General features: G+C 37.6%; 2 protein-coding genes across 2 annotated transcripts; both read right to left on the bottom strand.

The window, feature by feature from the left end:
* Positions 1-1,468: 1,468 nt before the first annotated feature.
* Positions 1,469-1,885, bottom strand: LOC149027257 (zinc finger protein KNUCKLES-like). Its single transcript, XM_089139294.1, has one exon. It carries the CDS (start codon positions 1,883-1,885, stop codon positions 1,469-1,471), a length of 417 nt encoding a protein of 138 aa, XP_088995420.1.
* A 7,788-nt stretch (positions 1,886-9,673) lies between these two features.
* LOC149027256 (zinc finger protein 10-like) lies at positions 9,674-11,491 on the bottom strand. The gene has a single exon (XM_089146585.1). The coding sequence runs from the start codon at positions 11,166-11,168 to the stop codon at positions 10,311-10,313; it is 858 nt and encodes a 285-aa protein (XP_089002711.1). The 5' UTR covers positions 11,169-11,491; the 3' UTR covers positions 9,674-10,310.
* Between the last annotated feature and the right edge of the window lie 524 nt (positions 11,492-12,015).

The raw sequence follows: 12,015 nt of genomic DNA, 5'->3' as shown, positions 1-12,015 counted from the left end.
TTGCTGCATACAACTTCCCTCTTTGTGTCCATTTTGCTGGCAACGGGTCTCACCCTGGAGCTTAGGGATGTTTTGTTCATCCGAATCAAAGCTTAAAATATCAAACATCATATCGGTCATGTAATTTTAAAAGACATATTGTCATGTATCGAGTATTGTATTATCTAATGTATTTTAGTGCAATTCAATAGAGAGTCGTATCGATTGCGTTCAATATGGATTCTTTCACGGGTTAGTATCCTCTCAAATCTTGAGATACTTTAAACCCTCCAATCACAAGCAACTTTATGGTTGGTTCTGTTTCTAATTAGCATTTGTTTTCATACGAGTCTGGACTGAATCTGTGTTCTAATTGAGTTCTGGTATCTCCAAGTTGTAGTTTTTAAGTGAATACTTTTCGTGGATTCAGAATTGTGTTTGCTGCAATTAGGTCGTTTAGTCTCTGACATATTTTTTGTACACCCATGAACGCATGGTGTCTTTCAATCCATTAAAACTTTCAGGAGTGAGTGGTTGCCTTGAAAGGTGGCTAAACATTCTCACTAGTGTTAGGGTTCTTTTTTCTTGTCCGTCTACAAAATCATTTATCTACTGCCTCGCTTACAAAACTCCCCTAGCTCACAAGGTTGAGAATGCATCATTCACCTCTTGCCCCAATACAAATGCTCCCTCGAGGATCAAGGTTGCAAGGCAATAAGGCAAGACGAGGCAGTAGAGGGCAATAGAAACACAAGAAGTAACCTGACGAGGTGACACCAGGTCCCCTTAACGCATAAAAGGGTTATAACTTATAAGTCCTTTGACAACCTTGCTGGGATCCCATTTTTAAGGAAAAGCTGCTCTACATTTACCTTCAACATCCGTTTTAATATTCTTCATGTTTCAAACAAAGTTTTTGCTTGTCGTACTAGAAAAAACACAAAGTTCTTGCTTTGCAGCGGAACTACCCTAAGTTTTTCTCATTCAAACTGTCCCTTCATAGGACAGAATATCATTCGGAAAAACATACAAGAAAGTCTCTGTTGAAATTAAATCTTCCAAATCCGCATTGCTTCTAATATGATCGGTAGGTACCCTTAGGTCTTCTAGATGGAGAAACAAAACAGAAATCATTAAATGGATCAACATTCAATTCTGTTTAGCATTAACAGCAGAATGGAAAGGATTCAAAGAAAAAGAATATGGAGGACATGCATATTAATCTTTCATACCTTTCAGATGTTCATTACTGTAGTCTCTCTCTCTCTCTCTCTCTGCGACTGTGTGTGGGTGTTGTGCTTTCATACAATAATTGGCAAATATTGTTTATTGATTTAAGAACTACATGAAAACAGGGGCCACGCTTGCCCAAGCAAAAATAGCAAGTGGTCTTTAAGTAAAACAATCAAAGCCAGTGTATGACATATCAAAACTCAAAGAGATAGAACTGTTAGACACCAGTGGTGTACATGTCTTGGTCATGAATCTCTCAGGATTCAGGCCCCAGCCGAAGCTCCAAGTCCAATTCCTTGTAACCCTCAACGATCATCTGTGTCTCCCTTTCATCACTTCTTGATTTATTTTTTTTACTATTTGGTGGTCTCTCCAGAAACAACTGGAACTGCCTTTGGTTACAAAGCTTGCTTTCACTAGAATCCAATACTAGAGATGAGCCAGCTTTTTCCTTCTTGTTGATGATGCTGGAGGGTTCTCTGAGCTTTGCTCTCTCTCTTCTATGGATGTTCATATGCCCCCCAAGAGCCTGTGCATTAGAGAAGCCCCTCTTGCAAAAACTGCAGTCATAGAACCTCACCGCCTGGGTTTGAGTCCGGACATGTGGATCTGATGAGATGCTTCCTCCTCCTCCCTGATCAGAGTTCTCTGGACTTGGAGGATCAACTTCCATGGATCAGAAGGAAAGAAATAAAGGAATAGGTAAGCTGGTCAGTGATGAATAAAGAAAGTTATACTCTTCAGAACTCAAACCTATTCAAAACCCATTTCATTTTAACCCAAAAAAGAAATGTGCACAGGTCAAAACTTGGTATATACAGAGCTTAGACTTGTTGAAGGAGTTGAAAGAGACAAGATCTGAAATATTTCTTCGTTTCACGTTATACATGCTTTTTAGCTATTAGGGTTTACACATGTTTCTTTCCCTTGCTTCTTTGGTCTGAGATATATAAGAACTATTGAACTAAGAATTCTATCTGAGAACGAGGTAGTCAAGAGGCTATGGCTGCTAATGTCACTCATGATCACCATGCGTGCACTGCTCGCGTTTGGTCAACGCTGCTCCCGAGAGTTAAGCTGAAGCAATAGAATTTGATCTTTACGTATCATAGAACAATAAACACTTTTCTTCGACAATTTCCAACTTAATCGATTGATTCTCTTTGCCATAGTATCACCGATTCAAAACAAACTATTATTGATTTGTTAATTTCAAACAAAGAACCTGGAATTTTGTGATATTTTGTTTTTTTTAGTAGGACGGAATTTTGTAATACACGACGTCATCATTAGTAAATTCTCTAGCTTTGAATATATTTTATATAAATCGGGGAGCGATATGAAGAAGGTCAGCATGAACCTTGCAACAACACGAGGATATCATGTGTGGTTTCGATTTCCCTGCCATTGCCTTGCATTTCTTGCTATTATTGCAACTGTAAGCAAACTTCCAATGTTATTAACCCTTTTGTACTATGTTGCTTCGACAGTTCCTACTGTAATGGCGGTCTCGGCATTACTACAACGAAAGTCACATTTTTTCTTTATTTCTTTCTTTTTTTTTGTTGAAAGCTAAAGTTCATCCAAGCCAGATTGCACACCTTGATTACATCTACGGAGAAGGAGGGAAAACACTGTCTACAAAGGTCGAACCCATAACTCTCCACTGAAAAGCATGAATCTCTACTACTCTACTAATCCTGCAATGGCAACGAAAGCCACTTTTCATCTAACAAAAAGTTGCTTTTGTATAACTTGGCCTAATGGCTCTAGTTTTTTGTTTTTTGGCCTAGTGTTGTGCTTCTTGCTTTGCCGTAAGGTTATTATGTTCCATTTATCATGTTAATACTATGTTAGTGAAGTGCTTTTAATTTGCTTATTGAGCCCTATTTTACAGATTGGATAATATTCCCCTATTGTTCTCTAATACCCCTTACACACCATTGAACATGAAAGAAGGAAAACTGCCTCCATTTGTTGTCCCTTTAATAATAACACTCCTATCCATATACTTGGGATAAGGTTTTGTGGCTGTTGTTGTTCATTTATGTGATTGCTTTTGGATGAATAGTTTTTTTATGGTGGAAATAATTTTTTTTTTCATGGTATATGAAAGAAAATCATATGAATTTAGGGTTTTTTTTTTATTATTTTTTTTTTTTAGGGATGGGAATCATGAAAATAGGAAACTATAAAATCCATTTGCGGGGATAAGGGAATGAGATGGGGCTTTTGCTCGTAAATATCAAATCATATCGCATCACATCACATCAAATGATACCATTATTGATAAGAAAAAACTAAGTTTAGGACATTTTTGATAACCATTTGACTTTGGACGTGTTACTGGTTACCTAGAGATCGACCATGAAAGGCAAAACTAATATTGTCATCTCATTTCACATTCTTGTTATCATCCAAAAGGATGTCGTGGGGAATTGATTCCTTCTATTATTTTATTACTATTTGTCTCTCTAAATATATGATATATTATAATGATATGCCACGAGAAGGGATGAAGAATTGTGACAGGAGAATATTTACCTACCAGTACAAAATGAAGATAAAGTGTATATAATAATTAAGCATTATTCCCATCTCCGATGGCAAGGAATGAGTCATTGTTGAGGGAGCTTTGCGTAAGCCTTACAACCTAACACTTAGAGAGAAGTTGAGTTTTGGGTTTGGGTGGTTTGTATTCGTAGGTCCATATAATTAAAGTTTATTAGTATTTATAACTTGAACAAGTTTTGGATCAATTACTTGTATTTATAAGGTTTTGGGTTTTTTTATAAATAGTCTTGATAACAAAAGGGCAAGCAACGAATAGCACTTTGTAAGGTGTGAGAACTGTGAGGTTTGTCAGGAACTAGTGGAATCTCTCTCTCTCGATGGATGGAGAAAATCTTACCGAACCACATTAAATTTCTTGTGGTTGTGAGTTTGTTTTGCCTATGTTCTTCTTTGTGGTTGTGCATCCGTTCCCAACATTTAGATTCTCTCCGCTTGGGCAAGGGGTCCACCCATCCTCCCCCACCCCCTAGGTTGGGCTACGCATGTACCATGAGCAGGGCATGTGTTGCCCATCTAGAGGAGCAGGTGGATAGGCGAACAACACACCCAAGTGGAGAGGATTTGAACTTACTAGACAACCCTTGGTGAGACCCCTTTTGAATTATAACTGTTGCCTGGGTTGTTGAAGATGTCGCAAACATACTTGTACAAAGATTTGATGGTGACAATAAGAGAAGAAGGGAAGAAGAAGAAGAAAATTATAACAAAACCTCAAGAGAAATAAAGCATCTAAGAATTAAATATTGTTTGGGAAGTGAGCAGAGTCAAAGCTTAAATAGTGAGCCTGTTACTACCAATTTTAGTCAGAGCAAGCAAAGAGGACCAGTCCTATTAGATTCTTATCTCCTTCGTGTATAACAACCAAACTTATACGATAAAATGAACCCAAAAAATGGTTTGCATGTCGCTAGATTTACATGAGTCCAGATCCTCTATGTCTCGGCAGGGCGTGCGTCCATGTGTCCACCTACTGGATGTCTTGCCTGTGGTACCAAGCAACCGCTCGTCTAAAGCCTCGACTCGAAGCATGCCTTTGTCATGGAGCAGTGGCTCGTTGTGGATGCCGACGTTGACAGTGTTAGTGCCAAAGGAGGAGACGAAGGCCAAGCCCTAATCGACGGCGACCCCATTATATCAACTAGAGAAACAAGGGTATTTTAGTTATTTTCTCTCTTTAAATTCCTTGAGAGGCTACTTTGGTCATTTAACATTATAAGTTCACTGGGCTGGACTGCAAACCGCTAATTTTTGACCTGTATATAATTTAACTAAGTAAGTGACTCAACCCGAGTTTTGGCCCATTTTAAGTGGCTCAAACGCTAAAAAACAAGTCAAATTAATCCAAAATTATTAGTCAATGGATGCTCTACATTAACAAGCTAGTCGGCCCTAGTCCTCAAATTTCATTCAAGAAGAGTTTTGAGTGTTCTCATGTCAAAATGAATTTTTGGGTTTAATAATAATAATATTATTATAGTAATTGATAATAATGTGATATTTATCTAATACATTAACGCATTAAGATTACATGCACTAATGCATTTTCCAGAAAGTAGGATAAGAATAAGGTGATAATTTCCACCCAATCAATCTACCATTAAGTTTACATGAATTAGCTAGCCTTAATTTATGAAGATCATGAAAGCACATTCCAGCACCAAAAGCAACGGAAGAAAAAATTATTTTAATTATTCCCAAGTAAAGATCATAGTATAATAAAATAAGACTTAATTTTCAACAAAAAAAATTTAAAGAAAGATATCAAACATGCATGTCTTTTTCAGCATGTGTATAGGAGGCTAAGAATGCAGCAGATGGTCTAGCCTCGTATGCAGCACACCATCTCACTTCTTCTTTCTTGAAGTTAATCGATCCCTTCCCATTTTATGTTGGACCTTAATTTAGAAGATAATTTAGGTCGTAAATTTCTGTGTGGTTTTAAATTTCAATCAAATTTATGTTCAGACAAAAAAAAATGTCTTTTCCATTTTAAGAAGTCACTAACATCGTCAGATTTTTTAGTATGGAAGTCAATATTGGATGGTGGGCGGATCAACTCTTATGGTTAAATGTTAAACTTCATTCTGGAGCTACTTAGCTTTATTTACTACATTTCAGTGCATGTTTGAAGTTTGATCGAACATGGATTAATCTAGGTCTTCAACAAATTTCACCCAGATCTAATCAAATGGGAGGAATTTTGTTCAAACCCATTACATGCAACACCCTAGAAATTGCCCTAAGCACAACCTTCCTTTCCATCTCACTATAGTGCAACAAAGCTCCTATGATAGAAATATGGGTACCCAGTGATCTTCTCTCCAGCACCCTCAAAATACCCAGAATTGGAGTTGCCAACTACGAAAATACCCAGAATTGGATCGAGTGAATTGCCAACTCTTAAAAGAGAGACAAAGAGAATAGTTCAAGAATCGATGGATACAAACATTCATTTCTCTGGAATTGAGAATAGAGTGTGGCAGGTGCAAGAGAGGAGGGGGCAAGATACAAATTGGTGGTGGTTGTCATCATAAGAGGATATGTGAGGGTAACCCTGTATATAGAATTGCCTATTGAGCCCAATGTGTGTGAGTCATGCCATGTGGTGTGCAGAGGGTTGGGATCACTATGGAGAGCGGCGAGAGATGGCTTTCGGTTTCAGAACATAGAGAGCTCCCTGTCGTCTTCATCAGAGCCAGAAAGCATGAATAGAGAAAGAAGAAAAAGCAAACTTGAATGGAATAAGAAGACGAAGAGTTCTTGATGCTAGATAGCCAAACAGGAATAAATAACAGAAGGAAATTTCCCGTAAAATAAATTTATCATTTCCTGAAAGTGATTGGCCGTGTGCGTTAACCAAAAGATGTTCATTTGGCTCTGTAATTTTGAACTTGTAATAAGTTTCTCATCATTTCAAAAGAATGGCCGTGCCTATCAAGCAACCACAGGCAACACCACAAAACGCTAGCAGCAGATCACTTGGCGATAAACTCCAACTCTTGTAGATCACACCATTATAAATCGATAGCTGCCCTTGTCGCATAAAGTGTAATGAGAAGGATGATGTTAATCATGTTAGTAATTGCTAAGAGTAAATTTGGTTATTAATCACAATAGCATAAATCCAATCTAAGCTTTCTATGATGTTAATCATGCTAGTAATTGCTAGAATAAATTTGGTTATAATCACAATAACATAAATCCAATCTAAGCTTTCCATGTTTGCACTTCATCTCAATCTATGTTTAATCATTCAATCTAAATCACTAATCATAGTGTGATGTATGTGGAGCTAAATATTTTTGACTGATCTAAAAACCAACCGGATCGTTTTTTGTGATCAGGCTTTTGAGTTTTCTAACCCAAGCAGGTGTTGACCTCCCATGGAGGCTTTAAAATTTTCAAACCCATTCTAGGTTAAAACACCTAATTAACCATCTTCATTGATTAATCACTTCAGATTCTTTCAATTCCATGCAAAGATCATTCCCTTCATGAGTACTTTTGCCTACACCACCAAATATGTACAATCAATTCCATTATGAGTACTGTTTTCCCCACCCATTTTTTTAAGCATGCTTTATTGGAAATTAGCATAATTTCTGGTAAGATTTAAACCCATACATAGTAGCAGATTGGAATTACTCCATTACAAAACTTCGAATTTTAAAGGTATTATTCTTTTTATGTAATTCCCTAATTTAGAGATAAATCATTCCATCCCAGAAGGAAAACCACACCAGAAAAAAAAATCACCAGACTAACAAAAGAACACAGGAATTTAGAGTTAGCACACAAGTTTCTACCAATTTCGGTCATAAAGAGAACAAGTCTATATATAAGTGTTTCATCAAGTTTAAACATAACAAATAAATCTCTGTAGAGATGAAATTTTAGAGAAATTCCACAGGTTCAACTATTCTAAAATAGGTGGAATTAGACTTGGCTATTATATTCTACACCTTCAATTCCAATTTCAGAATGAGTAAGATGGGAACCTAGACACAACCAGTACGATGCACACTGAGCAGGTCCAGCTCATAACCAGACACTAAAATGTTACAGAAAGATATGAAATTTGAGAGAAGAAGACAATGAAACAAGGGAAGTCTACAATGTCAAAGAAGCTGAGAATTAGAAGAATACCAATTAACAAACCAGTGCCATCTGGTAAATATATCACTTCACACATATATCACAAGATAATAGCTACTAGTAGTATTCAAGTTTACTTATCCTCATAGCTGTTAAATAATAATCAGAGCACCCGTGTCCAGGAACCGAGGTTTAGAGATTGCCATTCTTACCAATTATATCATTCAGGAATTCAAGATTAGTAGTATGGAATCTTTTTAATTATGTTTCGTTTGTCTTTCTCTACTACTTATTTAAATTGCATACTTCGATATAATTTGGTGGGAGAGAGGGAGAGAGAGTATCCCAGGCATATATATATCTACACACATACTGCCATGAGTTGTCCAAAGAATAATAAATACTGCTTAGAACAAAAAAAAAAATTAAAAATTCAGAAAGCAAGAACTGGAATTATTCCTTAATATTAAGGAAACCCAAAAGCCACTAAATTAAAAAAAAAATTAAACAGGAGAGGATGTTAATTCATTCCGCAGAGGATTCTACAATTCCTCTAAATCTTTAATTAAAGAACAGAGAAACGACATCTGATGCCCATGTGAACCTCTGCAACTTCAACTAAAGAAGAAGAGAAAATAAACTTTGGGGCTGCCTCACTGAGTCTTCCCTGCAGCTATCAGACCTCGCTAGCTGTAACTATGAAAACTGACCATAACCCTAAACGAGACAACCCCCAACCAACCTGCTTTAAGCTCTCTTACACAGATGAAGCATTTCGTAAAAACCAAAGTATACAATCTTATTTTCCCTCTTCTATCTACACCTCTTACACAAAACAGGTAGTTCTTCCACCTTACACTACCCACGTACAAAACAAAACCCTACCTCTCAAAATCATTAAAACAATCTTCATTTCCAATCCTTAAATGGAAAATATTTGTTGGGTATCAGTTAAATTCCCTTCTTCTGCCAGATCTTTCTCTGCAAAAGTCCATTAAGTCAAACAATGATGTATCATCAAGTTCTCATTAAATTCCTTACCTTACAGAGAAAGGAAGAAAAGCAAACCCTACACTGAAACATCACCTTACATTCTCCACGGTTCCAAGCACGGAACCTTCAGCAGCATTCATTGCTCCCTAGGATTAGGGTTAGGGTTAGGGTTTAGGGTTCCTACCTATAAATCCTTAGAGTTGTTTCTGTTTGATGTTTTAGGCATCTAGGAATTCGTTGGGGACAAGGATAATAACTAGCTAATAAAATACATGCAGAAGAAGAAACAAATGAAGTCGTGATGCGATAATATTCTCCCCGAATAAAATAGGTTTTAAGGGTAATAGTTAAATCGAATGATTCCACAGTTGGTAGCGGTTTTTGGAGGATTTTGGAAGAGTTGGAGAGGGAGAAAAGTAGGGAAGAGAACACAAGCGTATGGATTTATGTGGGTAGATATGACTGTTACTGCAAAGGATCTGAGCATCTGCTCGTTTTTTTCTTTTTCTTTTTTCCCTCTCTCTCTACTGGTGATGATAATAATACAACAGAAAAGGGAATCGATGTTGTGATGTATCTGACTTACATGTCCATAGGATCCCACCTGTCTCTCTGAGTGTTTTGTGGATTAGTTTAGATACACACTGATGGAATGTCAGTGATAAAAAAGATAAACACCTCACGATGTTTCATGCAGTTTCAGTCAGTTTGTTCGCCCTTTAAACCCCACACATGTTCATCTCATCTAGCAGCTACTTGTTCTCACACATGATCATCTCATCAACCAGCTTCTCTCTTCTCTCTCTCTCTCTCTCTCTCTCTCTCTCTCTCTCTCTCTCTCTCTCTCTCTCTCTCTCTCTCTCTCTGTGTGACCCCTATACAGTTTTGTACTTGCACTTAGCTTTCTATTATAACAAAAGGGTGTCTTGTTCTCTATGAGGGCTGAAGAGACTAAGTTGATAGGACTTTGCACCCTTTAGAACTATCTACATGTTCCATTTTATCATTTTTATGAATCTGAAAGCTTTACCATATCTTCATTAAAAAGCAATCTTTTATGATTCTTTCTTTCGGGAATGGATCGAACATGTACAGCCATGAGTTCCGGGACAACCATCCATTAAATGTGGATGACACAGATTCTGATCAACATACATCCTTAATTATTCACTGAAGAAATATGTATCACCATAACTGCAGAAACTCACAGGAAAAAAAGTTGATGCAACTTCATTTTTCATGGAAAAGAGAAGCTTTTCATTCTATTTGAGATCTCAATATTGTTAATGTTACAAGTTGCAAATTTCAAGCATTGAAAACAAGAGATCAAGTGATCATCAGCCACAAGAAACACGGGTCAGAAAGAAGACATTTTTCCAAACAATAAGATAAGAAAAGTTGTTTTGTTTCAGGCGTATATAGAATATGCTACTGATCTACTTCACCTTGGGGCCATCACCAAGCCTCAGCTCAAGATCTATATCCTCCATGGAATTCTTACCAAGTCCAAGCACCTCCTTTTGGAGAAGATGTCTATCTACTGAACTTGAATTGAACACAAAGAAAGGCAAAGATGATCCATCATCACTTCTCTGTCTCTTTCTAATGAAAGCCATCTCCTCCTCCTGATGATCCTTGTCACCACCATGATTAGCCCCTGATCCATCTGGTTGACTTCGATGGACAACAAAATTAAAGTTCCTTGGAGTATTAATCTCCTCCGAATCCATGACAGAGAAAACCCCAGAAGGTGGAGAGAAAAGAGACCCTTTCCTGTGGTGGTGATGTTGTTGAAGAATGATGGAAGAAGAGGAAGAATACGAAGGAAAGATCAAGGTCTGCTCAGTACTGTGATTCCCTTGGGTATTATTGGATGTTGCTGAAACCCTAGAAGGTGATGGGGGAGATGATGCAACAACAGTCGCTGGGTTAGAAGTGCTAGTGTTGGAATTATAGACAGAAGGGGAAGCCTTTGTTGGTGGGTATTGTGCACCAGAGATACCACCAAGAGATGCACAAGGAGGGATATTAATCTGATCATGATGGAGAATTTCAGTGGGAGATTGCTTGAGCCTCGCCCTGTCTCTCCTGTGAACATTCATATGACCACCGAGGGCTTGAGCAGACCGGAATTCTCTTCTACAGAAACTACAAGAATAAGATCTTGGAGGCCATATACATCCTCCAAGACGCCCAGAAGAGTCTTCTGCAAAGGCTTGCTCTTCCCATGAATCACCAGAAGAACTCAGACACTGTTTCCTCTTAGCCCACATCCAATATGGCGCTTGCTCCATTGATTCTCCTCCAAACAACCACTACCTTACTCCTCCTGATGGAATTTATGTCTGAGTTGATTTATGGAGTAAGAAAAAATAAAATAAAACCACAGAATAAGAAGAGAAAAGATGGAGAAGAAACATGAGAATTATGATAGAGAAACTGGAAAGGAAGGAAGTCTCCTATTTTGTTTGCTAAGTTTGGGAAGGTGAAGTGGTGGTTGCTGAAGATTGACTGTTTAGGGAAATCTACTTTCTTTAATGTTTTCCGTACTCAGCTGCCTTGCATGCACAGTGACTGTGTGCGGTGTGTAAGCCTAATCGATCAAGGGGCCCTAGATTGGAACTCAAAATGGAAGATGGAATAGATCGATGTCATTCCCTTTTATAGCCAACTCATACTTTTCTCTCCACGTGAAGTAAGAGTAAATAATTTTATCCATGCAACAGTATCCATTAATCAATGGTGACATGTCCATTAGGCCTTAGCTGAACCATATATACCCCAAGTGTTGGGTTAGGGTGTTGATGGATCCAGCTCTAGACTTAGATTATTTTTGGGGCAAATGCACAATCAAGAAGAAGAACAGTTAAAGGGTAAAATAAAATGTACATTTATGTAGTTGTGACTCGAATTCTTGTAGCCGACTTTGAAGATGAACTCCCTCCAACGTATTTTGGTGGAAGACCTGAATGACCCAGTCCGATGGATCAACCCATTTGCTCGATTGAAATCTATATATATAATTTCCCTATGTTCGCCTACAAGGTCGTTGATAGATATGCAGTTTTCACTTTAGAGTCTTGGGTGAGAGTTCTTGTAATGTTATTCTAGCGATTAGTTGAGAAATCTCTATTACTTTCT

This window comes from Hakea prostrata, chromosome 1, assembly GCF_041222555.1.
Source record: "Hakea prostrata isolate BN-2017 chromosome 1, UWA_Hpros_2, whole genome shotgun sequence".
Lineage (NCBI taxonomy): Eukaryota > Viridiplantae > Streptophyta > Magnoliopsida > Proteales > Proteaceae > Hakea > Hakea prostrata.
This window is presented reverse-complemented; position numbering and strand designations above follow the sequence as displayed.